General features: G+C 43.9%; 1 protein-coding gene across 1 annotated transcript; it reads left to right on the top strand.

Annotated features, from left to right (window-relative positions):
• The first annotated feature begins 6 nt into the window (after positions 1 to 6).
• Positions 7 to 25,343, top strand: akap6 (A kinase (PRKA) anchor protein 6). The gene is made up of 6 exons (XM_079692877.1): positions 7 to 175; positions 9,965 to 12,790; positions 13,683 to 13,687; positions 14,090 to 15,266; positions 19,158 to 19,232; positions 22,100 to 25,343. The coding sequence occupies exons 1-6, from the start codon at positions 32 to 34 to the stop codon at positions 22,142 to 22,144; spliced, it is 4,272 nt and encodes a 1,423-aa protein (XP_079549003.1). The 5' UTR covers positions 7 to 31; the 3' UTR covers positions 22,145 to 25,343.
• The last annotated feature ends 405 nt before the right edge of the window (positions 25,344 to 25,748 follow it).

The raw sequence follows: 25,748 nt of genomic DNA, 5'->3' as shown, positions 1-25,748 counted from the left end.
CAATCCCTCTCCTCTGGGACAGTCGGGCCCCATGGCGGAGGTGGGCCCAGAGGCGGAGCAGCACCGGGAGGCCCTGCAGCTGCTGTCAATCAACCTGGAGAGAAGGTGGGAGGCGATCGTGATGCAAGCGCTGCAGTGGAAGAACCGCCTGAAGAGAGAACTGGGGGAGACGCAGGTTAGAGAGAGGACTTTTACACTTTACATCCTACATCCTACATCCTTCATCCTGCATCCTTACATCCTTCATCCTTTCATCATACATCCTGCATCCTTCATCCTTACATCCTTCATCCTTACATCATACATCCTGCATCCTTACATCCTTCATCCTTCAAGCGCTTTGAGGTTTTTCTTGGCAGATGAGAAGCGCTATATAAATTACATTTATTATTATTGTTATTATCCTACATCCTTACATCCTACATCCTGCATCCTTACATCCTTACATCCTTTAATCCTTCATCCTACATCCTACATCCTTACATCCTTCATCCTTATATCCTTCATCCTTACATCCTTACATCCTGCATCCTTACATCCTGCATCCTTACATCCTTCATCCTTCATCCTTCATCCTTACATCTTTCATCCTTACATCCTTCATCCTTATATCCTTCATCCTTACATCCTACATCCTTACATCCTACATCCTGCATCCTTACATCCTTACATCCTTTCATCCTTCATCCTACATCCTGCATCCTTACATCCTTACATCCTTCATCCTTACATCCTTCATCCTTCATCCTTACATCTTTCATCCTTCATCCTTACATCCTTCATCCTTACATCCTTCATCCTTCATTCTTACATCCTTCATCCTACATCCTTCATCCTGCAGGCAGTCAGCTGACGCACTGTGTTAATAATCCCCAGAGATGTCAAAAGTACACACATCCTTTACTCAAGTAGAAGTACACACATCCTTTCCTCAAGTAGAAGTACAGATACTCGTGTTTAAAATACTCTGTTGAAAGTAGAAGTACTGACTAAACTTCTTTACTCAAGTCAAAGTAAAGAGGCTTTGAAATGTACTTCAGTAAAAAGTACCCATAACTAGCAGCTGTTTTAAAGAGTACCTGACCTCCCTTTATATTAATAGAACAATAATGTCATTGTTAGCTAATGAATGTTTCCATGGTGACCAACGGCAACATGACAACGTTTTCATTGGTCCCTCTTCTTTAGAGAAGACCAGGAAATGATGGATACACGGATCGTGTTCAAATCAATAGGCACGCAATGACTCTAAATAATAATGATCACGCCACCAAACACACATTCAGACTAAAGTCTTAAAGAACTGCAGGTTAGAGAGCGATGACATTTACACGTGACATCCTTCACCCTTCAGTCAGCTGACGCTCGGTTGCACTCAGTGAGCACGTCACAGTTTGATGTGATGCTGAGATGCAGCGTGACAGACAGATGCTGCTGGGATTGAAGCTGCTTTAGTTATGGAGACGCTGTGGTGACGTTTCGTGAACATCTACTGCCTCACAAAGCTTTAACTTTCCTACGAGTAGAAATTAGTCTTTCTGTTTAAAAATGACCTTCATTTAAGTTCACAGTAAAGTGAGACACAATTTCTCTGGTTCTCATATTCAGTGAAGTGTAGATGAACTGAGCCTCAGAGTGTTACGGGGGGGGGGTGGGGGGGGGGGGGGATTAGTGGGTTTGTGGTTTTATTTTATGATTTCCCACATCCAATTGTTGCCTTTTGTGTTTTGGTTGGAGCTACTTGTTGAATCTCTTTAAAAGTTTAAACCAATTTAAACTTTGTATAATTCCTCTAAAAGAATCTAATTGAGCTGTAGGGAGGGAACATTGGGATTTTAGCGTTTGCAGACCGTTTACGTGCACTCAAACCTGTAGAAGACACTTCAGGGAAGGGGAAACCCAACAGAAACTCAAATATGTAAATACGGTGTAATAACCCAGTGTTATGCGTGTATTACGGGATGCATTCATCCGTCATACAAGTGTAATAAGAGTGTTGTAATGTTAATAGCAATCGATTAATTTTTCAGAACATTATGGAACATGTTATTTTGTTTCCGTGGCATTATCCACATCCTCTTCAGGAAACAGAGGAAGGGTCTCCTTTTATCTCAGATCCGATGTAGAAGACTCTAAATTAAAGCCCTTACCTGTTAGTCGAATATAATATATGGAAATTATATTTTGTCCTCGACGTTATGAAACACAGAGCGGAGTTATGAGCAGCATATGGAGGCTTTCATTCAGTTTTTTCAATTACATTCAAAGCAGCCTGTCTTCTCCTCCACTCAGCACGGAGAGGTGATTACACACACATGGATAATATACACACCAGAAGTATTGGTCAGCTGGTCAGCCGTTGTTTTGATGGATGGTACAATGGACTGATGTCCCACCACACTAACTGTCTCCGTCACTGTCAGAGCAAAACCCTTTTCTATTTGGACTTTCAAACCCGCAGAGGCTTCATGCGTTTCTACATCAGTGAAACAGAGGCAGCTGATAGAAAGTAATCTGTTAGTTCTCCGGTGCGATCAGTGTCACAGAAGCAATGTTTCCTCTGCCACCTCCTCGGCAAACAAAAGGAACTCGGCAAATGAGATTTTGACAGTTTGCATATCCGAACAGCACGCGTGTCTGCCGCCATGACGGCTGCGTCACCAAACGTTTGTCTTATTAGAAACCTTCAGCTTCTCAGGTGTACTCGCTGCAGGATGACGGCTCGGAGCAGGTGCAGCTCGTCTACTGACGGGAAGAAACGAGTACGGGCTCAGAACAGTCTCATAATACACACATGCACACAGAAGGATTCACACTTGTGTTTTTCAATGCACACACGCGTGTTCCGTTTCATATTCCATCCATCCATCTTCTCCCGCTTATCCGTGGTCGGGTCTCGGAGGTAGCAGTTCCAGCAGAGAGCCCCAAACGTTCCTTTCCCCTCATCAACCAGCTCTGACTGGGGGGTCCCAAGGCGCTCCCAGGCCAGAGAAGAGATATAATCCCTCCACCTGGTTCTAGGTCTACCCCTCGGTCTCTTCCCAGCTGGACGTGCCTGGAACACCTCCCTAGGGAGAGGCGCCCAGGTGGCATCCTAACTAGGTGGCATCCTAACTAGGTGGCATCCTTACTAGGTGGCATCCTAACTAGGTGCCTGAACCACCTCAACTGGCTTATTTACATATACAGTACATGTAGATAAAATCCAAATACAGAAAAAACCCACGAGGTTAGAACGCAAGAAATCTACCCTCGTGGGGGCGCGCTCATGTGATTGGCTTAGAATTGAGGAGACATCTGATTGGCTATAGATAGAAAAAATTACAAGTAGGAATCGGCTGACCGTCAGGGGAGTCTCAAAAAACCCACACACGTGCACAGGAAGCGATTTGTGTTTGCAGGTGCAGATGTTTTAAACGAAAAAAGAATATGTGTGGATCAAAAATACACATTTAAAACTTTTTTCTGTGTTTGGATTTTATTTACATGTTTATGAAAAGGAACACATTTGTGTGAGCATTGAAAAACACAAGTGTGGATCCTTCTGTGTGCATGTGTGTCTTATGAGACTGTTCTGAGCCCATAAAGGAGCGCTGTGTGGAAACACATGGCTCCTAAGGAAGACGTCCGAAAGGAGTAGAGTAGACGGAGAGAGAGCTGAGTGCTTCGTCCGGCTGACGATACGTGCTGCAGAATTAAGCTGTTATGGATTTCTTGTATTGATGAATATGGTTCTATAGAGACAGAGGGAAGAGTGCATTTGAATAAAAGGTCAAGGGTTTTGCCCACACACACACACACACACACACACACACACACACACACACACACACACACACACACACACACACACACACACACACACACACACACACACACACACACACACACACACACACACACACACACACACACACACACACACACACACACACACACACACACACACACACACACTGGGAGGATTTATTGATTGCCAGCAATTAATTGACGGATAGCAGAGTGTTAAGAGCTCAGGAGGGTGAGAGGGAGAGAGGGAGAGAGAGGTAGAGTAAATATTTAAGTACAGAGCTAAAGCTGCATGGCGACAACCTCAGTTTTAGATGTAAAGGCCGTATGCCTCTTGTTGTGGTTGTCCCTCTCCTGTAGAGTGCAGGTTTTAGTGCATGTAAATGGTCTGCAAAGGCTAAAATCTTGAATTTCCGGACATCACTTTGTACTACATAACACTCACGCTGCTATTGGCTAGCTAAGTGGCGGGACATCTCGGTTGACCAATCACAACAGAGCCGGCCAGCTAACCAATCAGAGCAGACTGGGCTCTGGTTTCAGACAGAGGGTGAAAAGAGGAGCTTCAGGACAGGCAGTATGAGAAATATAAAGAGCTGGGATTTAAGTAAAAATTCTGAGAATAAAATATTTTATTTTCTCAGACAAATTTAAACTTTTTTTCAAATTGTTGACTTTTTTCTCAGATTTTTTTACTCCAAATAAAAATATACACCTGAACATCATTAGAATACAGTATTCCCCTTTTAATTGACATTAAAGTTGAAGGCAATTATGTATTTAAAGCATCTCTCTGGATTTTAAATCGAGCTCGCCGTGCAATCCTGATATGTTATACAATCTCTCTCTCACACACACACACACACACACACACACACACACACACACACACACACACACACACACACACACACACACACACACACACACACACACACACACACACACACACACACATAGCGTGATGGACAGTAATACATGCACAGGTTCCTTTTTCTACACACAGAAACAATTACATTTGAAACATCAGCCGGTTGAAGCAAGCACACAAGCAGCTATTTGTACTCGAGTAAGCAGACTCATTTACACAAACACTCTCTCAAACATACACACACACACACACACACACACACACACACACACACACACACGGGCAGGAGAGAACAATCGTTTTATCACGGAGCAGAAGTGTTCATTTATAAGCCAAAGCAGCCAGATATATGCCTCTCTGCTTCTTCCTCTCCCTGCACTTTACTCCCGCTCCCTCTCTATTCCTCTCCCATCTCCAGAAGAAGTGAAATTACTCTCCAGCCAGGCAGCGAGGTCAGGGTGTCTGGCCTCTGTTATTTGTCTTCTCCCCTTCTACTGTGTGTGTGTGTGTGTGTGTGTGTGTGTGTGTGTGTGTGTGTGTGTGTGTGTGTGTGTGTGTGTGTGTGTGTGTGTGTGTGTGTGTGTGTGTGTGTGTGTGTGTGTGTGTGTGTGTGTGTGTGTGTGTGTGTGTGTGTGTGTGTGTGTGTGTGTGTGTGTGTGTGTGTGTGTGTGTGTGTATGTGTGTGTGTGTGTGTGTGTGTGTGTGTGTGTGTGTGTGTGTGTGTGTGTATTTGTGTGTTTACGTACCAGAGAGGGAGTCCCATATCAAACAGCGCTTGTTCGGCACATCTCTGAGCTAACAGAAAAAGCTTCTTTGATGATTTCCGTTAAAATCTAATTCAGTTAAATGCAACTTTATTTATCCCTACAAGTGCATGGACACAGCACAAAGTAAAATGGGTGTAATAAGAGTGTAGTGACCGTGTAATATGGCTCTAACGTGGGTCTAATAATGGTGTAAAATGGTTGTAATGTTAACAGAATAGCAATCAATACATTTTTCAGAACATTCTGGAACATGTTATTTTGTATCCGTGGCATTGTCCACATCCTTTTCAGAAAACAGAGGAAGGTTCTCCTTTTATCTCAGATGTAAAAGACTCTAAATGAAAGCCCTCACCTGTTAGTCGAATATAATATATGGAAATTATATTTTTTAGAAACACTTTCCTCGACGTTATGAAACACAGAGCGGAGTTATGAGCAACATATGGAGGTTTTCATTCACAGTTTTTGCAATTACATTCAAAGCAGCCTGTCTTCTCCTCCACTCAGCATGGAGAGGTGATTTATCTGCGAGCTTCTATTCATTTTGAATCTCCCTCAGCTCTTTGACAACTGCTACGGCGGAGATCCGGCAGAGACTCCTGGAGGAGCGCAGCCACATGAATAATCACCCTGACGCTGCTAGATAGCTGCGCTCTCCTTGGGCCTTCCAGCAGATGCTATGCTAACAAATGGGGCAGTCAAACCAGAGCTAATGGGAAAAGAAGTTTCCTGCTTTCACCTCCCCAAAAAAAAACAGTGCACAGGTTCCCTCACAATCACACACACACACACACACACACACACACACACACACACACACACACACACACAATGTCAACAGCTGGCGATAAACAGAGACTGTAAACACCAGACTCAGGTAAAGTTCATGTGGGTTTAATCATTTCATTTTTATTTGTTCCGTTCATGGTATGCACAACTTAAAGGGGACCTATTATGCAAAATCCTCTTCTCCATGTCTCTTCTACATCAACATGTGTCTCCTCTTCTTCATGTCTCTTCTACATCAACATGTGTCTCCTCTTCTTCATGTCTCTTCTACATCAACATGTGTCCCCTCTTCTTCATGTCTCTTCTACATCAACATGTGTCCCCTCTTCTCCATGTCTCTTCTACATCACCATGTGTCCCCTCTTCTTCATGTCTCTTCTACATCAGCATGTGTCCCCTCTTCTTCATGTCTCTTCTACATCAACATGTGTCCCCTCTTCTTCATGTCTCTTCTACATCAACATGTGTCCCCTCTTCTTCATGTCTCTTCTACATCAACATGTGTCCCCTCTTCTTCATGTCTCTTCTCCATCAACATGTGTCCCCTCTTCTTCATGTCTCTTCTACATCAACATGTGTCCCCTCTTCTTCAGGTCTCTTCTACATCAACATGTGTCCCCTCTTCTCCATGTCTCTTCTACATCAACATGTGTCCCCTCTTCTTCAGGTCTCTTCTACATCAACATGTGTCCCCTCTTCTCCATGTCTCTTCTACATCAACATGTGTCCCCTCTTCTTCATGTCTCTTCTACATCAACATGTGTCCCCTCTTCTTCATGTCTCTTCTACATCAACATGTGTCCCCTCTGTGGAAAGAGACTCTGAAAGTTTCAGGAACAAAGATTCTCTCTCTTTTTGATCCATTTCTATAAAAACCTGTCTGAAAATGAGCTGATCAGATTTTGGCCACTTTATGATGTCATAACGATGTTTTGTCTTGTGTAACCATTAGCCAATCAGCAAGCAAGGTAACCCCTCCCCCCCCTTATCACCTGAATCTCCTCCTAGAGCTCCATTGAGTTCTTTGTAACCAAATGTCTCTCAGAGGGGCGTGGGGAGGGGCTCCTTATTTTCATCTAAACTAACAGACAGAGAATCAGCACTTTGGAAACAGGACTGAAACAGAGGGGATTGTGGGTAATGCTGCAATGATCTGTTTGCTGTTTCAGCCAATCAGAGACAGGCTCTGGATATATCTGAGACCTGTGATATGTTGATGAAAAACAGTATGACAGGGGAACTTTAATATATAACAATTATTTACAAAACACGTCTCTATAAACTCACCATGCCCCAAAAAGGAGCAAGGAGAAGAAAATAATTTTATATTACCTTTCTCTTTCTCAAAATAAATAAATAAATATGTTCTTATTCACAGCCAATCATAACAGTATCGTCAGACAATTGCAATAAGGAACTGAGCCACAACCTCCGAATCATGTATGTTTGTTCTGTCAATCACTGAAAAGGAGAATAATGTGTCCTCTTTAATAGAAACAAGCGAGACTGGTGTGCACTCCTGGGAAGAAAGAGAGAAAGGTGATTTCCCAAAAATCTACACATACTGCTCAAAGTTATTTAACGTTGTCTTTTAAAAATGGGAGAAACAAACAGTACGTAACATTTTATGATACCTGGAAGTAGAAATAGGACGATATTCAGCTTCTCTACGTTGGTTACCATCCAGTTGCTAAGGTCTTTAGGTCTTTAGGTTTATTTCTTGGACAGAATATAACAAATCAAAACATAAAGACTTTACTGGCACATTTACTTCCACCACCTCCCACAGCGCTGGAAGCTCCGTCTTAACCACTCATTCAGGCAATTATTGAGTCCTTAATCAATACATTTCAGAAAACCCCCTGAAGCATGTGTAATTTCCCTCATCCTTGAGAAGCAATCTGTCTAATTACGTCTTGTTTCATGTTACTAATTTCTAGTAAAATGCCAGAAACAGGACTTCAGAAATGGCCCGTTCAGATTGAAGTTTAACGTAATTTAAAATCCAGTCCATTAAACTGTACTGGTTCTATATTATCATTTAAAGTGCTTGAGATGCTGAGCGATCAAACACAGCGAGTATAGGTTGTGTTTCTTCAGATGTTGTGTTTCTTGTTTCGGCAGCAAACTCTTTAAAAAGACGTGTCGGGAAATCGCCTCTCTGAGAGAATCTTGTATTCGGCCCCCGTTTGAAAAGAGACACTCTGACAAAACACGTCCTGTGATCATTTCAAAAAGAGTAAAATCAGCCCACCCCCCGAAAGCAATTGCTCATAAATCTCAACACAAATTATTCCGGCTCTGGAACAAAGCGATGAATTATTCAAAAACGACTTCTGAGAGGAAGAGCACGGCGCTGAAAACCCCAAAGTAAATACGTAATCAAAAGCCTTCAGAAAGCTCGGCTGTCTAAAAATATGCTTAGACACAGGAATTCTTCCCTTCCACAGACATAATTATACAAATTGCTCCGCGTCTCGTTAACAAGAGAGGGGGGTAATTCGTATTAGCCATTCATAGCCTATTAATCTAATAAACTAGTTGGCTGTGTGTGTGTGAGTGTGTGTGTGTGTGGATATGGCTCTGTGCAATGAATTTCTATTAGATTTGTGTTTATTCCCCTCGTGCTGATAAGGGAGATGGGGGTAATGACTGAACAGGGTTTTTCTGCCACTGCAGACGCATTCAAAAACACATTCAGCACGCAGAGTAGGGGCTATCAATCAGGCTAATCCAATCAAATCCGGTATTTGATGACCCACGAAGAACCTTGTATATTATTTATATCTGTAATTCATCCAATTTATATAATTTTGAAACACTTTACAGCTGAATTGCGGCTATTTGTATGACCCATGGCAGAGGAGGGGGGTGCCTGCTGGCCAAATTGGCTTCAAACAGGAAATAACTTCTTGTTGGTAACCGGACCAATAGCCAGTGCTGGAAACTGTTGATCGAGAAATTCCTGAAGCTGAGTCTTGCTTTGGATCGAAGGGTTCGACTTGAATCACACTATTGACACTATTTAGATAACAACTTGCAATAGCAATGTGTTTGTGCTCCATTTCTACACTAACTTCTGATGTTCCCAAACTAGTTTCGTATGACTTGGAGCAGTGGGACGGAAGCTAGCTGTTTATTGCTAAGAGATTAAAATGATCAATTTGCACGTGTTTCTTTCTTTAATATAACATTGCTATCCATACCTGGCGTTTAGAGGGAGACATAACGCTATGAGGTTTCATTTTACAGCAATTATGTTTTCCTTCAAAGCTGATATTTTGGAAGTATGATACATGCCTTTGATGAAAGCCTTGCCAACAGTATCATCCATCAGACCTTCATACACAGTCAAAAGCATATCAAACGTTTGAATAACCTTTAATAACATTTAATAGAAATTAAAGTAATGTACTGTTTTTGCATTCAAGTGAATTTGACATCAGAAAATGGACTTAGTCTCCCAGGACAGACTGTCCATTTTTGCCATTTTACAAAGTAGATAAGAAACATAGCAAGAGTGAGTAAAAGAGACAAGAAGTTAGACTTGCTGCAGGAGTAAATCCTCCGCCCGTTGGGGTTTATGGTATTTCCTTCGGCAGCCAAGCCTTATCCTTGCTCAACAATACCATGTTTTAATATATTTGTCTTTATTTCTGTCTCTACAGGTTCCTGGAAACGTCTTGGAACCAGGTCTAGTTGACCTCCATCAGATCAGCCCACTCCCACCAGTGGCCCCCGCCTCCAGATGACTCCTGGGAATGCGGATGAAACTGATATGACAATCACAGAGCCTCAAGACACAGAGCCTCAAGAAGAAGATCCTGACCTCATGCACAACCTCCCCTTCGAACCAAATCTGCCTTTGGACGGCCATCTATCCAATGGGAATCAACCCAATGGGAATCGTACCGGTGTCACAGCCTATCAGAGTCATGAGATGATGACCCATGTGACTCTTCCTCCTAACAACAATAAGGTATATCAGGTGTACAGCCTCCATAGTGTCGAGTTATACAGACAGCCTCCGTTTCCTTCTACGTCCTCCGTGTTGCACAAAACCAAATCAGGAAAACGGAAACAGCACATTCTGCTGAAGAGCCTGAGTAAGGACTCTTCCTTTTCCTCCATCGAATCCCTGCCAGACATCCTGGGTGGTTCGATGCCACCAAGCCAAGGAGGAAACGTTGGATACCGGGACGGGGAGAGCGGTAGAGGAAGCGGTCAATCGGCGAGCAGTCGACGGTCAGAAAGCGAAAGTGGGATCGTAAGTGATACCGGAGACACGGAGACGACGACGACAACCTCCGAAATCCAGGAAGAGGATCAGGGAGAAGGAGATGAGGACGAAGAAGGAAGGAAGTATGAATCTGTAGAAGGAAGTCATCTGGGTCTGCACAAAGACGGGGGCACCAGGTACAACCAAAGAACTAAGAGAGAGGAAAGTACGAAGGAGAAAGTATGGAGAAGAGAGGATATCAAAAGAAACAGAGAGGACGAAAAGAGGAGGAAGCACCGGAGAGGTGAGGCGGTCGAGATCTTAATCAACGGGCGAGGAATCCTGACTCCTGCGGACTCTGATTCGGACTTTGAGGTAGGAGGCCCTGACTTTACGTCCCACAGTGACTTCACGGGGTTCAAAGTTGATCTTAAAGCTACAGGAACTCCTCCTGCTCTCCGCCGCCAAACATCCAGTCCAGTATTATCTCAGAGCTCCTCGTTGGAGTCCCTTCTGGCTCTGGGCGGGGACTTATTCCCCTCCAAAGACCAGCTGCATCGTAGCGCCTCTTTGGAGAGTTGTCTGGTACCGTGTCGTAGCGGTGAAGATACCGGGGGAAGCATGGCCAGCCTCGGGGAGCTGGATCTGGGGCGCAACAAAGAGCTGGATGGAGGTGAACCGGGAAAGGAGAAGATGAACAAAAGTGCTCGAGGAGAACCGTCTTCTGGAGAGCTGAGCCGAAGAACTCTGGATCTCCTGAAACGCCTGGAGAACATCCAGAGTCCTCTCGTGGCGAACATGACCCGCAGTGTTTCTGACATGACGCTTCGGAGCAGCTCCAATCAGAGAAGCAGAGTCCCGGCCTCGCCCTCCCTCGGTGGGCGCCACTCCCCCCTCTCTGGGATTTTAAGATCTTCAAGGAAAGGACCGCCATCCCTGATCAACGAGAGCTCTGCCACAGCATCTCTGACGGAGCTGAGCAGCAACGAAGACTCTTCTTTAGGCTCTGAGGATTGCGCCATGCTCGGAAATCAACGCCATCTCTTCCTGGATCCCACAATGGCCGCCAACGCCAACTCAGGACAGTGCTGTTACAGGAAACAATGCCAGGGCCACGGCCGAGGAGGACAAGGGATGGACGAAGCAGATGCGGCGAGTTTGAGTCTCGTCGTGAACGTCTCCTGTAAGTCGGCGTGCACAGACGAAGACGAGGACGACAGCGACCTTCTGTCTTCCTCCACGCTCACACTCACTGAGGAGGAGCTGGGCGTTCGAGACGAAGAGGACGAAGAAGAAGAAGAAGAGGAGAGGTTGAGCGGTGCCTCGTCTGGTAACGATGATGACGAAGAGGAGATGGAGGGGTCGTATGTTCTGGGGCTGGAGTACATGAAGAGGGAGCTGCAGAGTTGGTTCCGATTTCCCCGAACTTCCTCATCTTCCTCCTCCTCTAAAACCGAGGCGGGCCTCAGGGACGAGCTGCAGTGTGGGACCAACCTCACCTCCGCGCAAAACAAGGAGCAGCACTGCTTCCAGAACCGCTCCAAATGTGTAGAAAACAACAGCAACAACAAAACGAAAAGAGACATCAAGGACGAGGAAGAAGAGGAGAAGAACCGTAGGAACGCAACAAGAAGCTACATCAGCCAGTTTGTTGACGACGTGGAGAACGGGAACGTGGACCAGAGCTGTTTGAAAGGGAAAGACGAGGACGACGAGCTCCTTAGAGAGGAGGCCAGTGTGTTCACGAAGAAAGGCGAGTCACTGAGGGAGTCTTACACGTTCGCCAAAACAGAGGAGGCGGATCAGGATGTTGGCGACTGGGTGAAAACAGAAGCTACGAAGCAGCTTTCTCCGTCACCGTCCTGCGATCTCAGTCCCTTCCTGTCCAAAACGTCTTCGTCTTTAGTCGGACAACTGAGAGGGGAGTTGCCCTGTCAAAGCTCCACCATCCCGACGCCTCCTTCCCTTTCTCCTGTTGAAAACTGCATATCCCAGGATGCCTTGCACAACAGCAGGCCAGAAACCAAGGGGCGGAAAGCCATCACCAGTCAGGAGAAGTTCAAGTTCTCGTCTTTTGTGACGGAGGAAACGAAGAGGGAAGTTCGAGACAAAGAGTCTTCTCGGCCTCCTAAGAAACGGCACGATTCTCACTCGTCCTGCTGCGACCGCCTGCCCTCTTCCCTCCATCCACGCAGTGAAGAGGAGGGAAAGAAAGACAGCGTGCATGACTTCGTGAGGGAGATTATTGACATGACATCCCTGGCGTTGAAGAGCAAAGAGAACCGGTCGGAAGAACCGAACGAAAACCGGTCCGTCCCAGACCAAAGTCCTGCGTCTGCAAAGATCAAAAACAAGGTACAGAATGAATACGGTCTGTTGTGGATTTCATTCCAAGTCAAACGTGCACATTGTTATAATGCAAATGAAACAGTTCAGTATGGCTGCAGACGTTGATAATACATTAATCAAATATTGGATATTTTGCAGCACTTGAAGTCCTGCTTGACCTCATTTATTCAGAACACTTTGAGGACAAATGGATCAAAAAGTTATTTCAGTTAATTTGTTCGCTGAGTTGGAGTAATTCAATAAATCGCATCACAGATCATAACTTTTAGGATGCAATGACTCATTTCTTGAGTATCCTTTGCGAGTGAAGTAATCTAAAAGCTAATCAGTTTCCAGTCTTCATTTAATGTCTGAAAGGAAAAAGAAATCAGGCAGAAAACTTTTCCCCTTCTTTTGTAAAAGTGTGAAATATAAATAGACGTTTTAATATGCAAATTAACACTTGGATGGATTTGGTAATTGTGTTAAATTACACAAATATAGAAATGTACATAATCCAAAAGTTGGAAATCAAGACAGTTTGACTGCATTTGTAACTTTAATCAAACTAAATTAAATCAAACTAATTATTCAAAATAGTTTTACTTAAGTTAAGTTATCAAAACTCTTGATTTGAGTTATACCACTGACTTTAATTATTTAACTTTTTAGAGAAAACTCAAGTCAATTCAATATTTTTAACAACGCTCAACACTCATATTCTTTGACCTGTCACCCATTAACCTCCCTCTATCCATAGCCCTCTATAGTCCTTCCAATCAGACAAGTCAAATTTGAATCAGCAAACTTTGATTTGCTCCGTAGGAGAGACATTTACAATGTTTACAGTAAAGAGATAGTGCAGAATAAACCTCAAAAGTAAAATTAATTGACTTTCTATTATTCTTTCTCCTTTCAGTGCATGTCAATGGTCTCCAAAAGCTACAATCCCAAAGTTCCGGAACATAGTGACCACTCTCCTGCTTCTATTGGCTAGCGCTCCGACACATTGTATTCGATAGGTTAAGGGGCGGGACAATCTCTAAGCTGTTGACCAATCACAACCAACCCATCAGAGCAGACTGGGCTCTGGTTTCAGACGGAGGGTGAACATAGAAATATGATCCTGAAAAAGAGCATGATAGGGCCCCTTTAAATAAAAAGCTAAATAACACTTGAACTTTTGAAAGAACATCCGTAACTTTCATCTGTTTGCAACGTATTTGAATATTCCAATTACTGTAGACTATTCTGCACTATTTCTATTTCTATTTCTATTTCTATTTCTATATTTCTATATTTCATTAAACGCCTTGAATCTTGAAGACGCGTTCTTTACAAAACGTTCTCTCTTCCTGCTCTTTCAGATCCTCGAGCACTCCACCGGCCTCTCCACCTTCGTAAGGGAGACTTCTACTCCTACCTGTCTCTCTCCTCTCACGACAGCGACTGTGGCGAGGTCAGCGAATGCTCCGAGGACAGGAACTCCTCTCCGACTCCGTACAACATCCCGTCGTACGTGACGCCGACACAAGACCTCCACAGCCCCGACCTGTTCACCAGCACCAGGCAGCAGCTGTCCAACTCAGCCCCGTCTTCCAGGCAAACGTCGCCCGGCCTTGAATCGAGGAAAAACTTCTGTGCTCTGGATTTGAAGTCGGGAAGCCCTTCCATATCTCTGCCTGCTAGCCCGGAGTTTAGAGACGAGGAGACGCTGTTCTCCGCCTGTACGGAGGAGGTGTACCTGGGCCCGCCTCTCTGCTACAGCATGGAGCTCACAAAGAAACCACCGCGCTTCCTACTGAAGGAGAACCTGGACTTTCTGCCCTCTTTGGACTACGATTTGAACAGTGTAGCTAGCTTGCCTCGTTCACAACTACTCCACGACAAACCAGGTGATAGTCAGGTGTCCCCCTCAGAAGATAGAGACCACCTGTACTTCCAACAGTCCACAGAGGAATCTCTCAGCTCCATCCTGGGTCCTTTTCATGTCTCCTTTTCCAGCTACTCCTCTCTCCAGGGGCCCGGCTCCAAACCAAAAGCCGACAACCCTTCCTCCCTTCCTCCCGCTGGGGACAGGAAGCGAGGTGAGGACCCGAACCTCCTCTGTGATGTCGCTGGAGGAGAAGAAGTCGTGGCCAATACGAGTGTCATCTTGCCGCGAGAGGAAAGGAGTCGTAATGAGGGCTCTCCTTATCTTAATCCCCGGGTGCGTGTCGGCCCGATAGACTCCTCCGCAGACCAATGTTTGGCAGATACTGAAACGCTCAAATCCAATATGGGCGCCGTAATGACCAAGATAAGTGTCTGCGGCTCCGCTACAAATCCCTCAAAAGAGCCAGCCACCGCCACCACCACGCGGATTAATCCCAAAATTAACCGCTCGCTGATGAGAGAGGCAGATAGGGAGGAGGGGGAGAGGCGAGGAGAAGTGGATACTCGACGGGTGAGGAGAGGGGGGAACGGCTCGCAGCAGGAAGGGAGAACATTGACGGAGAAGCAGGTGAGTGTTTCCACGCCTGAGCTGCTATCTGGGGACATTATACAGGCCTTGATACTGCACTTCACCTCTTTACTCCAGGTGTTAGTCCGAGCCGAGCCCCACAGAGGGGATGCGTGTAATGAGGCCGCTGTACCTTTCTCTTATTTCCCATTTCAAGGCCAGACAGATATGAGTAACCTCGTCTTTCTCTTCCTCCTTTCCTTTCCTTCACGCTCATCCTTTTACTTCATATCATGTCTTAGTTTATATCCATGCTTTGGAAGTAACAGGATTACATCATCTAGGACAGTGGTTCCCAACCTGGGGGGCGCGCCCAGCCTTGTCTCTACAATACAATAAAATATAAAAATAATTGATTAATTAATTTGAATAATAATTGAAGTTAGTATTAAAGGCATAAAAAGACAGAAATGTATAATTCTTTCTTTAATAGAAATGTTTCTTCTGCCCGTAAAGTATCCAAACCGGGCTTCTCTGGATAAGCGCATTTTTAAAACATAGTCATTGTCCATGCCGGTTTCAGTTGGGTTATTTGTCTCAGTTGCTCCGATCAGATCGGTCTCCTCCATTTTGTAGATTATTTACAACTTTTGAATCCAAATAAACACATCGGCAGAATCCGGCTTACTTTGAGCATGTGTTTAAACAGTTTGATCCCTTTGTGAATTGTTTCCACTTCCGCCGTCCTTTAATTTCTTCACACAACGGGAATCCAAACGAATGAATCCTGAGTCCAATAACACCTTGTGTGTGTGTGTGTGTGGGGGGGGGGGGGGGGCGCAACTTCCAACAGGAGTCATTTGGGGGGGCTCTTGGGGAAAAAGGTTGGGAGCCCCTGATCTAGGACACACAAAATGTACGTAAAGAAACAACATATTGAGATCACTGCTACATTTGAAAATAAAGAAATATGCATTATAGGTTGAAATGCTGCCTGCATCTTCTTTTGGGTACTTTCGTTTTACTTATTTAATATAACTATATATATATATTTAGTTTTGACACCTGATGCATTTCACACATTCAACACTTTTAATCCCAAATATCTTTTCTAAGGTCACATAGATCTATGATGTTATAGAACACAGTAAAACATTTCATATTGAGAGAATCCAGAAGTATCGGAAAGTAATCTTTACTTTTATATTTGAATACTCAGATGAGTTTACTGAACCCTTTCCTCTCCTTAATCTCACCTCCTCCCCTCCTGTCCTCCTCTCCTCCCCTCCTCTCTCCTCCTCTTCCTCTCCTATTCCTCCTCCTCCTCCTCCTCCCCTCTCCTCCTCCTCCTCCTCCCCTCTCCTCTCCTCCCCTCCTCCTCCTCCCCTCTCCTCCTCCCCCCTCCTCCCCTCTCCTCCTCCTCCCCTCTCCTCCTCCCCCCTCCTCCTCTCCTCCTCCTCCCCTCCTGTCCTCCTCTCCTCCTCCTCCTCCTCTCCTCCTCCTCCCCCCTACTCCTCCTCCTCTCCTCCTCCTCCTCCTCCTCCTCCTCCCCTCTCCCCCTCTCCTCCTCCTCCTCCCCCCTCCTCCCCTCCCCTCTCCTCCTCCTCTCCTCCTCCTCCTCCTCCCCCCTCCTCCCCTCTCCTCTCCTCCTCTCCTCTCCTCCTCCCCCCTCCTCCTCCCCCCTCCCCCCCTCCCCTCCCCTCCCTCAGGTGTTAAGAGGGGGTTTGCAGACTTCTCAGCTTGGTAGTTAAAAGGTTAAGGTCCACAGAACAACATCAGCATAATTACTATGAGTCAGATTTCATTAGGATTCATCAGCGAAGAGCTTTCCCTTTCCGCTGTGATCGTTCAATTCATCTCATCTCTGAATTAGCGTGTTTGTGCTCTTTCTAAGTTTCCTATTTCCTCATGCAAATCAGACACTTTTTCACCGTGTCTGCTGCCTCCTCTGTTCATCAACCGTGTTCCTCTCTCAAACAGGAACACGGAGGTTGAGATGTAGTGCAGACTAGCAGCCTGGTTCCCCTCACAGTGCATGTCCTTTGTGCTTTTTAAAGTGCGGTAAAGAAGACCCACCCCATTAAAGCACCTTCAGGTGGCTGATCAGTCATTACTCGGACAGGTCTCTGGCCCTCTGCACCCCACAGCGATAACACCGCATACAGAATGAACCAGGGGTGCAATCAAATATCCAAACACTTAAAGTGGACCTATCATGCTATATGTGAATAATATAGTGTAGGACCATACCTATATAAGGCATATTTATACTTTTTATTTTTTAAAATACCAAACAGATCATGCATTTTAGCCATTCCTCATTTCTCTCAGTTTAACACTGTCTTTGCATCATGGGCTGATTCTGTGAGAACAGCACCACCTACAGGCCTGGCATATGTACTACAGCGTCTCCAGCGCTTTCCAACGGCAATGTCCGTGGCTGTCTCCTCCTGATTGGTGGAGTTGGCCCAATAGCCGTAGCGCCACTTCTGTGACGTCATAGAAGTGTTCAAATCTGGATCCGTCTGTATCAGATCTGTTGCAGCCCCTTTTTCAGAGATTTGGGTATGGAGGAAAATAGAGAGGGTTGTGTTTTCTGACACTTGGTGAGTTCCCTGGAACACCGGGGACACATGTTCATGTAGAAAAGACGTACAAAAGTGAATTTTGCACGATAGGTCCCCTTTAAGTATTGCGATATAAATACTTTACATGCACATATTTGAAGCAGACAGTGGCTCAGATTTCACATAAAGTAGATTTATGATATTGGATGTTTCACACATTTCGATAATGCAAACGGGATCCTACTGTTCAGATTGAATAAGCAATTTAGATTGAATGCATTTAAAAGATATATATGATTCCAGACAGATTACTAAGAACGTGTCATTTTGTGCATTTTCTGGTATTAATGTATTAAGACGTTTTTTTTTTTATTTATCTTTGAAATACTTTATAGAATTTCAAGGAAATATAAAATGTTTTTCTAACATTTGATGCATTTTTTTTTATCAAATCGTTATTCCACAAAGGTGACCAAGCACGCGTCATTGTTCATTTTTCTGGGATTAATTATTTGGTATTTTTCAAGTAATTAATTTTGAGATTTAAAAAACACATGTTCCTAAAATGCTGATGGTGTATTTTTTATTTTTTTATTCTGTTTTTGAGAATTCAGTTTGGATTTTTCCTTTTGCACTTTTGAGATACTACTGTAATGGTTTTGTAATGGTTTTATTTAAATTTGAGACTCACTTACGGCCCCTAACCTGCAGTAGCTTTTCTGTTCCAACATGTAAACATTGTTTTCCCATTAGCTAATAAATTAATTAATAAGCGTTAACAAATCGACCCAAAGAAAAGATGGGGGTGGATGTTCTGCTAACACATGTGCAGTCACTCTGGCATGTATGTGTGCATGTAACCGTGTGTGTGTGTGTGTGTGTGTGTGTGTGTGTGTGTGTGTGTGTGTGTGTGTGTGTGTGTGTGTGTGTGTGTGTGTGTGTGTGTGTGTGTGTGTGTGTGTGTGTGTGTGTGTGTGTGTGTGTGTGTACTCTTGCTGGGTGCGTGGGGAGCGATAATAGCAACAGAAGTCTTTACAAAGCGATTAGTCGTGAACCAATTAAGAGACGGGGTGGAGCTGCGAGAGGATTGTTCTCGGCCTGATGCTCGTTGTTTTTAATTTGCAACTTTTCATCAGTTTGGGCTGAGAGGAATAACAAGCCGATTAGAAAACAAACAACGCTCCAGCCCGATAATGCTGTTTTGATGCTTTTGCTCCCTCTCTGGTTTCCTCTCTCGTCCCCACTTTCCTCACTGAGGAAATCATGTTTCTTTATGTTCAGCTGCATCGTGGATCTGCCTTCGTGTGACTTAACGATGTCTCTGTTGCCTGTCACTGTTTTATTTATTCACAATGTCTTTATTGTTATTTGTTTCCCCTTTCAGCCAGCTGTCAATCAAACCACCAGAACAGCACAAGCCTCAGTGAGACCGCCCACCTCCAGGACCCGGACCGTCTCAGTGAGTTCACACACACACACACACAGACACACACACACACACACACACACACACACACACACACACACACACACACACACACACACACACACACACACACACACACAATGAGTCATCTCTGGTGTTTCTAGCATTGTTAGCATCCCTTATGGACTTTAGGTCACAGTGGAAGTTCCTGCAATCAACCCATCAAGGGGTTCTGGGGGGGGGGGGGGGTTAGCACCCCCCCCCCCCCCCCAGAGAGAAAGTGCAGTGATGCTCTGTGATGCTAGTTCAGATACGTGGCATCTCATCTTGGGTGCAAGGTCATCAATGTTTGGGCTCAGGCTCTGAGCTGAGGAGACCCTCAGGATGGAGAGAAGGTGTGCGTGCAATATACCGGAGGGCCAGATCTAATAGTGATTAGAAATGATCGTGTGGGCCGAAATTAAATCCATCACGGGCCTGATTTGGCCCCCGGGCCTTGAGTTTGAAACATGTGCTCTACTCAAACTAAGAGTCTGCTTTTACACAGAGTCAGAAAGTCAGGAGTAAAGCAAAGGCCATTCAGGTCAAAGGTCATTCAGTTATTAGTTTGTAATCTACGACATGAGATCTAAACCTTTCTGCAAACATCAGGCTGTGAGTCGGCTGCTGGAATAAAAGCAGGAGGCGTCAGACATCCCTTCTGTTCCCGTTCAGATCCACACATCTCTGTCATATGACGCAGGGCCTTCGAGACCACTTGATTGTCAGCTTTGACTCTGAATCAGTGTTTTAACAGTTCTTAGTAATCTTTAGCGCACGTTCAAAGGGCTACACTGATGGAGATGTGATTCGTGTCTCTCATGAATATTTCACGATATGGCTTTGATTTTTTTATCCAGTGTAGTTAGGATCTGTTATATCATTTCAAAAACTGTGCGTGTCTACAATTTCTAATATATGCTGCAAACAAGCAGTGAGTTTGTTTTAGTTCGTAGCATCTTTTCTATTTTTAAACGCAAATCAAACCAGGAAGCTGCTGAACACGAACAAAGGCCATCAGTGACACAAGCAGTGTGTGTGTGTGTGTGTGTGTGGCCGCCCTATGGGCTCCTCCAGGGCGAAGCAAAAGCTGCTGCCCCCAGACTCTCCACACACTCATACTCTCACACACACACACACACACACACACCACACACACACACACACACACACATCCCGGAGGGCAGGGCATGAGAGTCCAGGTAGAAGCTGACAGCCCAACAGCTGCAGGTTAGACAGACATGTTATACACACACACACCCACACACACACACACACGCACACACACACACACACACACACACACACACGCACACACACACACACACACACACACACACACACAACAGAGGACAGACATGCATACACACTAACAGGTAAAGAAACACACACACATGAAAGTGAAGAATCAAGCGCTGCACACGCACGATGCATGTATCCCCACGACAAAGGACTCACAGACACACACATACACACACACCATATTGGTGATGCGTACAGCTGGTCCTGACCCCCATGGCATGCCCAAGTCTAGCCCACCTGTTCACACACACACACACACACACACACACACACACACACACACACACACACACACACTGTACACAGGTGCAATTAAAGCAATCATGAATGCGGCTCATGATGTGCTCTGTGACCCATGATGTGCTCTGTGACCCAGACAGCAGAAGGTCTGCAGCAAACACACACACACACACACACCCACACACACACACACACACACACACACACACACACACACACACACACAGTGTTCAGGTTTCATCACTAAATCATGTTTTATAGTAAAATATTCAGAACAGTAGACGGCGTATCTATTCATGTATGTCTGATTGGATGCGGGTAAAACTTCAAATAAACTCAATACATTTTAACATTATAAGAATAAAACTATGCAAATGTTATAATTTGTGAGTGTAGACCTATTCCTATTTGCATAAGCAGGATATAACAATGATCAGAACAGTAAATATGTATCGAGCAGTAGAATAAAACAGGTACAAACATCATTCATATTCAAAGCTTCTTTTCTGAAGTTTCAGTGATTACCTAAACCAGCTGGTCTCTGCAGTCAAACAAACAGGAGGAAGTAGTGCATTTCTTGAGGGACTATTTTCTAAGGCGGATTAATTCACAGTTGTTTTGTGTTATGAGGCAGCGGGACAGTGTGTGTGGGATTCACTCTGAATAAACTGCAGTGTGTGTTCAAGGTAATGAAAGGACATGTAATGATGTGTTTGTTGACCATCAATTGAGCGATGTGACACAGAGGAAGATATACAGTGTCAGGCTGTAACACACACTCCATTTGATTTTGTTGGTACAAACATTAGTTGTTATTTTTGTTTTGTATTTATTGGTGTACTTTTACTTTTTCTCTGCAAACAGAATCTACCTACGGGTACAAATAAATAACCTGAACCTGAGCCTGAAAAGAAAAAAAAAATCAAATATAACCATTTTATTTATTCTTTTTTTTTTTTTTTTAAATGAACAAAATAAATACAATTTTTATCTCAAAATCATATCAAATTAAAAAACATTATACGAACATTTTAAAATATTATAAAATATTATAATTTATATAAAACCTATGATCTAAAGTGGGGATATCACAAACAAATATAATAAACAAATAAAAAACAATCTCCAACATATTGTGTCCTGAAAGCTGTCTCATCGCTCTGTTAAAGTTATGGTACGTGTCTTAGTCTTTTTTTTTTTTTTTTTTAATCGAATGAAGACGCAGACAGTCTGGTGGGAACATGTCCTGTTACGAAACACCTGTATCGCTGTACTTCTGATTAATAAAGCCTGTTCTCTCTCTCTTTCCCTCCATCCAGAGACTTCCAGTGATGGGATCAGGGACCTCCAGGATCCAGATGTAAGAAGGGGCCTTCCTCCTTCTCCTCCCCGATGAAGTGATCTCTTTCCCGGCCTCGTTTCTCCACCCCCTCCCCCCCCCCCTCTCTGATCCTGGAGCCTCGCCCTCTGAACTCCCAAAATCTCACTGCTGTAACTGAACGGATCTTTAAGAAACTGGAAGGGAAAGTCTATCCTGCAGTTTCAGGGTTATATCTCACAACACAGTGACACTGGGTCTGATTTATGGGTTTGGCTGTGTGTATGTTTTAGTCTGTGCGCAATATAAGAGCTCAGAGGAAAACAATGAGGTACGAATACAACCAAGAAGCGTTTAAACGTGATTTCAAATGGATTGTTTGCATTGCATATTGAGCGGACGATTCAACAGTCTCCGGATGGATTGAAGGCAGAGAAGTTGTGAAAATCACTCTGAGGACTTGATTAGTTTTTAGCAGCTGTATATTTCACATATGAGTCACATGTTTTTATTACATACCATTAGGCTGAACAGGGGAAACAAATGTGTTTAATTTCTACTCTTCTTCACACTTGTTCCTCTGCTCATGTCTTCTGGATGTACTTCAGTATTGTTCTGCCACTTGAATCCATCTTCAGTCAGTGTGCATGGCTTCCTGCAGTTGTGTACACCTTGTTATCTTTCACACAGCGCACAAGTAGCATGCAACTTCCCAACACATAACACCTGGTGAGATGATGTCAGTGTTCATTATCTGTGGCTGTGAGACACTACTTCTGCCATCCTGTGACTTATAGATGTCGTACGGCTCGGTACATAAAGTGTAAGCGGCGTCACACAACGGCCACGTCTTGCTTCTAAAAGTAATAGGGGGAAATGCAAATGTGTTTTTGTGAGTTACTTAAAAACAACGAATATTAATACTTGGCAAAAAGCCTCATATTTGTTGGACTTCCGGAGATATAAAGAGGCCAAAAAGTTGTATTCAACTGTAGTTATAGAAGCTTATTATCATTTCTGTAAAAGCAATACTGAAGAAAATCATTGCCAGACTGCTAGACTTTGATTTAATCGTGCACATGTAGTGAAACCCCAAACAATGCCAAACCTAAAGACAGATCAGTTGTGTATCTACACACCTAATCAATATATATATGTGTACCTTTACTGGACGAGGACATCTCCTAGCTGTGGGAATTATAACTTGTATTTTGGGAGCAAAGATGGAACGAGAATGTGGAAGTTCAAGAGATGAGTTTGTTGGATTGGGGAAAGGTTGGTTAAGGGACCGAGAAAGGACAGATAGTGTTGGTGAGTTTTGGAGAATGTGTTGATGGAATAGAGAGGTGCAGTAATGAGTCCAAAAACCAGGAAACCTCGTCTCGAAGTCGATGGGTTTTTGAACGTGTTCGTGGTTAGACGGCTGAAGTCTGTGGTTAACACAAAGAGAAGAGATTGTCATATTTGGTTATAGGACATAAAATACTCCACTGAAGAATGTCCGAAGCTTCTACGTGACATCAAATGCTTACAAGTGACTAAATAAACTACTAAACGTCATCGTGCCGAACGTTAGCCGCCTTTAGCTTAGCGATGGTGATGCACATGTGACCGCGAGGTAGTTCCTTTATAGCCGTTCGCTAGCTTTGTACTTCTGCTGATTGCATGTACCTTTTCAACATTTGTAAAGTGGTGCTAATACGTAGAAACGATCTAAACAGAAACCCAGTCGGGGAATCCGAATGGCTTTTTGACGATGGAGCCCTTTGCGATGGCCGTCATCACTGCACCGCTCTATTGAGGTGTCGTAGAAATACTTTTACTTTACTTGAGACTCTTCGGTCCAATATGAGTAAACCTTTGAAGAGACAGAATCAGCAAAGGTTGTGAACCCTTCAGGTGCAGCTTTGTGATGAATTCGATAACCGTATATGTGACGAAGACTACCAAAACAACACGTTAGCTTCTTCTTGAGGCGGGAAGTCGTGACAAGGCAGTGGTTAATCCTCTGTAGACCGCTTTATTCAAAGATGGTACAGTCTGCTAGTATTCAAAGGCTGAAGGCTCCTCCAGGTTTAGGTAGGAAATGAGATATGGTCTCCTCAGACCAAGAACATCTTTCCTTTATTAAGCGTTCTAGGTCAGACCAGAAGGCAAAGTGACTACTTACAACTTTGGTGGTGTGTAGGCTAACAATGATTGGAGGAAGGAAGAAGTGATTCCTTGAAAAGGGTCAACATTCTAGGTGGTACAGTCGACATTTTCCAACTTCCATGGTGATGAGAAGTACCTGAGAGTACCATGAGTTTTATTTCTAGGGAGGAAGTAGCGATGATGCTTTGGTGAATCCTCTCATCTCATTGGGGGAAAACCATGTTCATCCTGCATTCCTTCTGATATGTTTAGGCTGTCAGGATAGCACAGATACTTCATGTGACCAATGATCATTCTGAGTACCTACAACTGTGGAGGTTCGGTGATGAAATATAGTGTTTACGTTCATACCTATACGCCCACTTTGCCGGTTGATGAAGTCATTGTGCTTTGAATCGATGGAAACACTATCCACGCGCATCAGGTCAAACGTAGCTCTGCCTGTGAACTAAATATTCCCCTCTTTAGCTGGAAGTATGTCCGCAGCATGAGGGTTGAAGAACGACAAAAGACAGGATTTTATCTATGCAACACGACCAAAGTTGGCGAAAGCTGAATCGGTGTTGTTGCGTTGAGGTTCGATGAGTGTTGGTGGGGTTAGAATACGTAAGTAAGTACACCATGTGTTGATTTAATTTTCTAGAGAACTGGATGATTAGCAGTGACGCTGGGGGTCGGGTCGGTATTGAGAAGGTGTGCGTAGGACAAAAATAGGGTTTGAAATATCTCAAATATAATTGTGTGCCTTGCTCTACTGTTACTACTTCTACCTTTTTCTTTTGTTATTTAAAAACCACTGCTTTCTTTCCCAGTGAGGTGATCAAAAACATGCAACAAAAAACAAAAACAAAAAACGCAAGGTTCAAGATGTGTATATATGTAAAAGTGTGAAGCCTTGGTGTGAAATGCAGAGGGAGGAATGCTTGGTGTTGGTGTTTATTTAACTGTGTATGTGACCTGTGATGTGGAATATCATTATTATTAGTATTGGCCATAAGAGCTTGACTGCATGGTTCCTGCTAACTACAATGTACAACCAACTGTTGACAAATAAACTTAATTTATTGGGAAAAAATGGCTGTTTTACTGGATTTCCTTGTCCTTGTTCTTCTTTGTATTTCTGAGGTACTTACTGAAATATCAAATGTACGCTTGAAGTTAATTCACTTGCCATTGCTTCAGATCTTAGACTACAAAGCCCTCAATGGGCAGGCGCCATCTTACCTTAAAGAACTCATTATACCCTATTGGCCTACTAGGGCATTACGTTCCTAGAATGCAGGGTTGCTGGTTGTTCCTAGAGTCTCTAAAAGTACAATGGGAGCCAGAGCCTTTTCTTGAACCCGAGAACTACTTTAATGATCTTAATGGGAACAGCTGGATGTTCTGAGGGAGTTGTATGAAGTACTTGTTCATTTTAAGTGTGTGATGTTAAGCAATGTACTGCTGCGGACGCTTTTGCACAATTTTATTGCAATATTTGATGCACTTTTTTC

The sequence above is a fragment of the Notothenia rossii genome, assembly GCF_949606895.1.
Source record: "Notothenia rossii genome assembly, chromosome: 7".
Lineage (NCBI taxonomy): Eukaryota > Metazoa > Chordata > Actinopteri > Perciformes > Nototheniidae > Notothenia > Notothenia rossii.
Note: the sequence above shows the minus strand (reverse complement) of the source record. Positions and strands in the feature narration are given on the sequence as shown.

Bases quoted from the DNA above. Each gene is read 5' to 3' on its own strand.
- akap6 (XM_079692877.1), top strand. From the start codon at position 32: ATGGCGGAGGTGGGCCCAGAGGCGGAGCAGCACCGGGAGGCCCTGCAG. The intron at 176-9,964 runs GTTAGAGAGAGG...CCCCGCCTCCAG, and splicing joins GAGAACTGGGGGAGACGCAG to ATGACTCCTGGGAATGCGGA. The intron at 15,267-19,157 runs GTGAGTGTTTCC...TTCCCCTTTCAG, and splicing joins GAACATTGACGGAGAAGCAG to CCAGCTGTCAATCAAACCAC.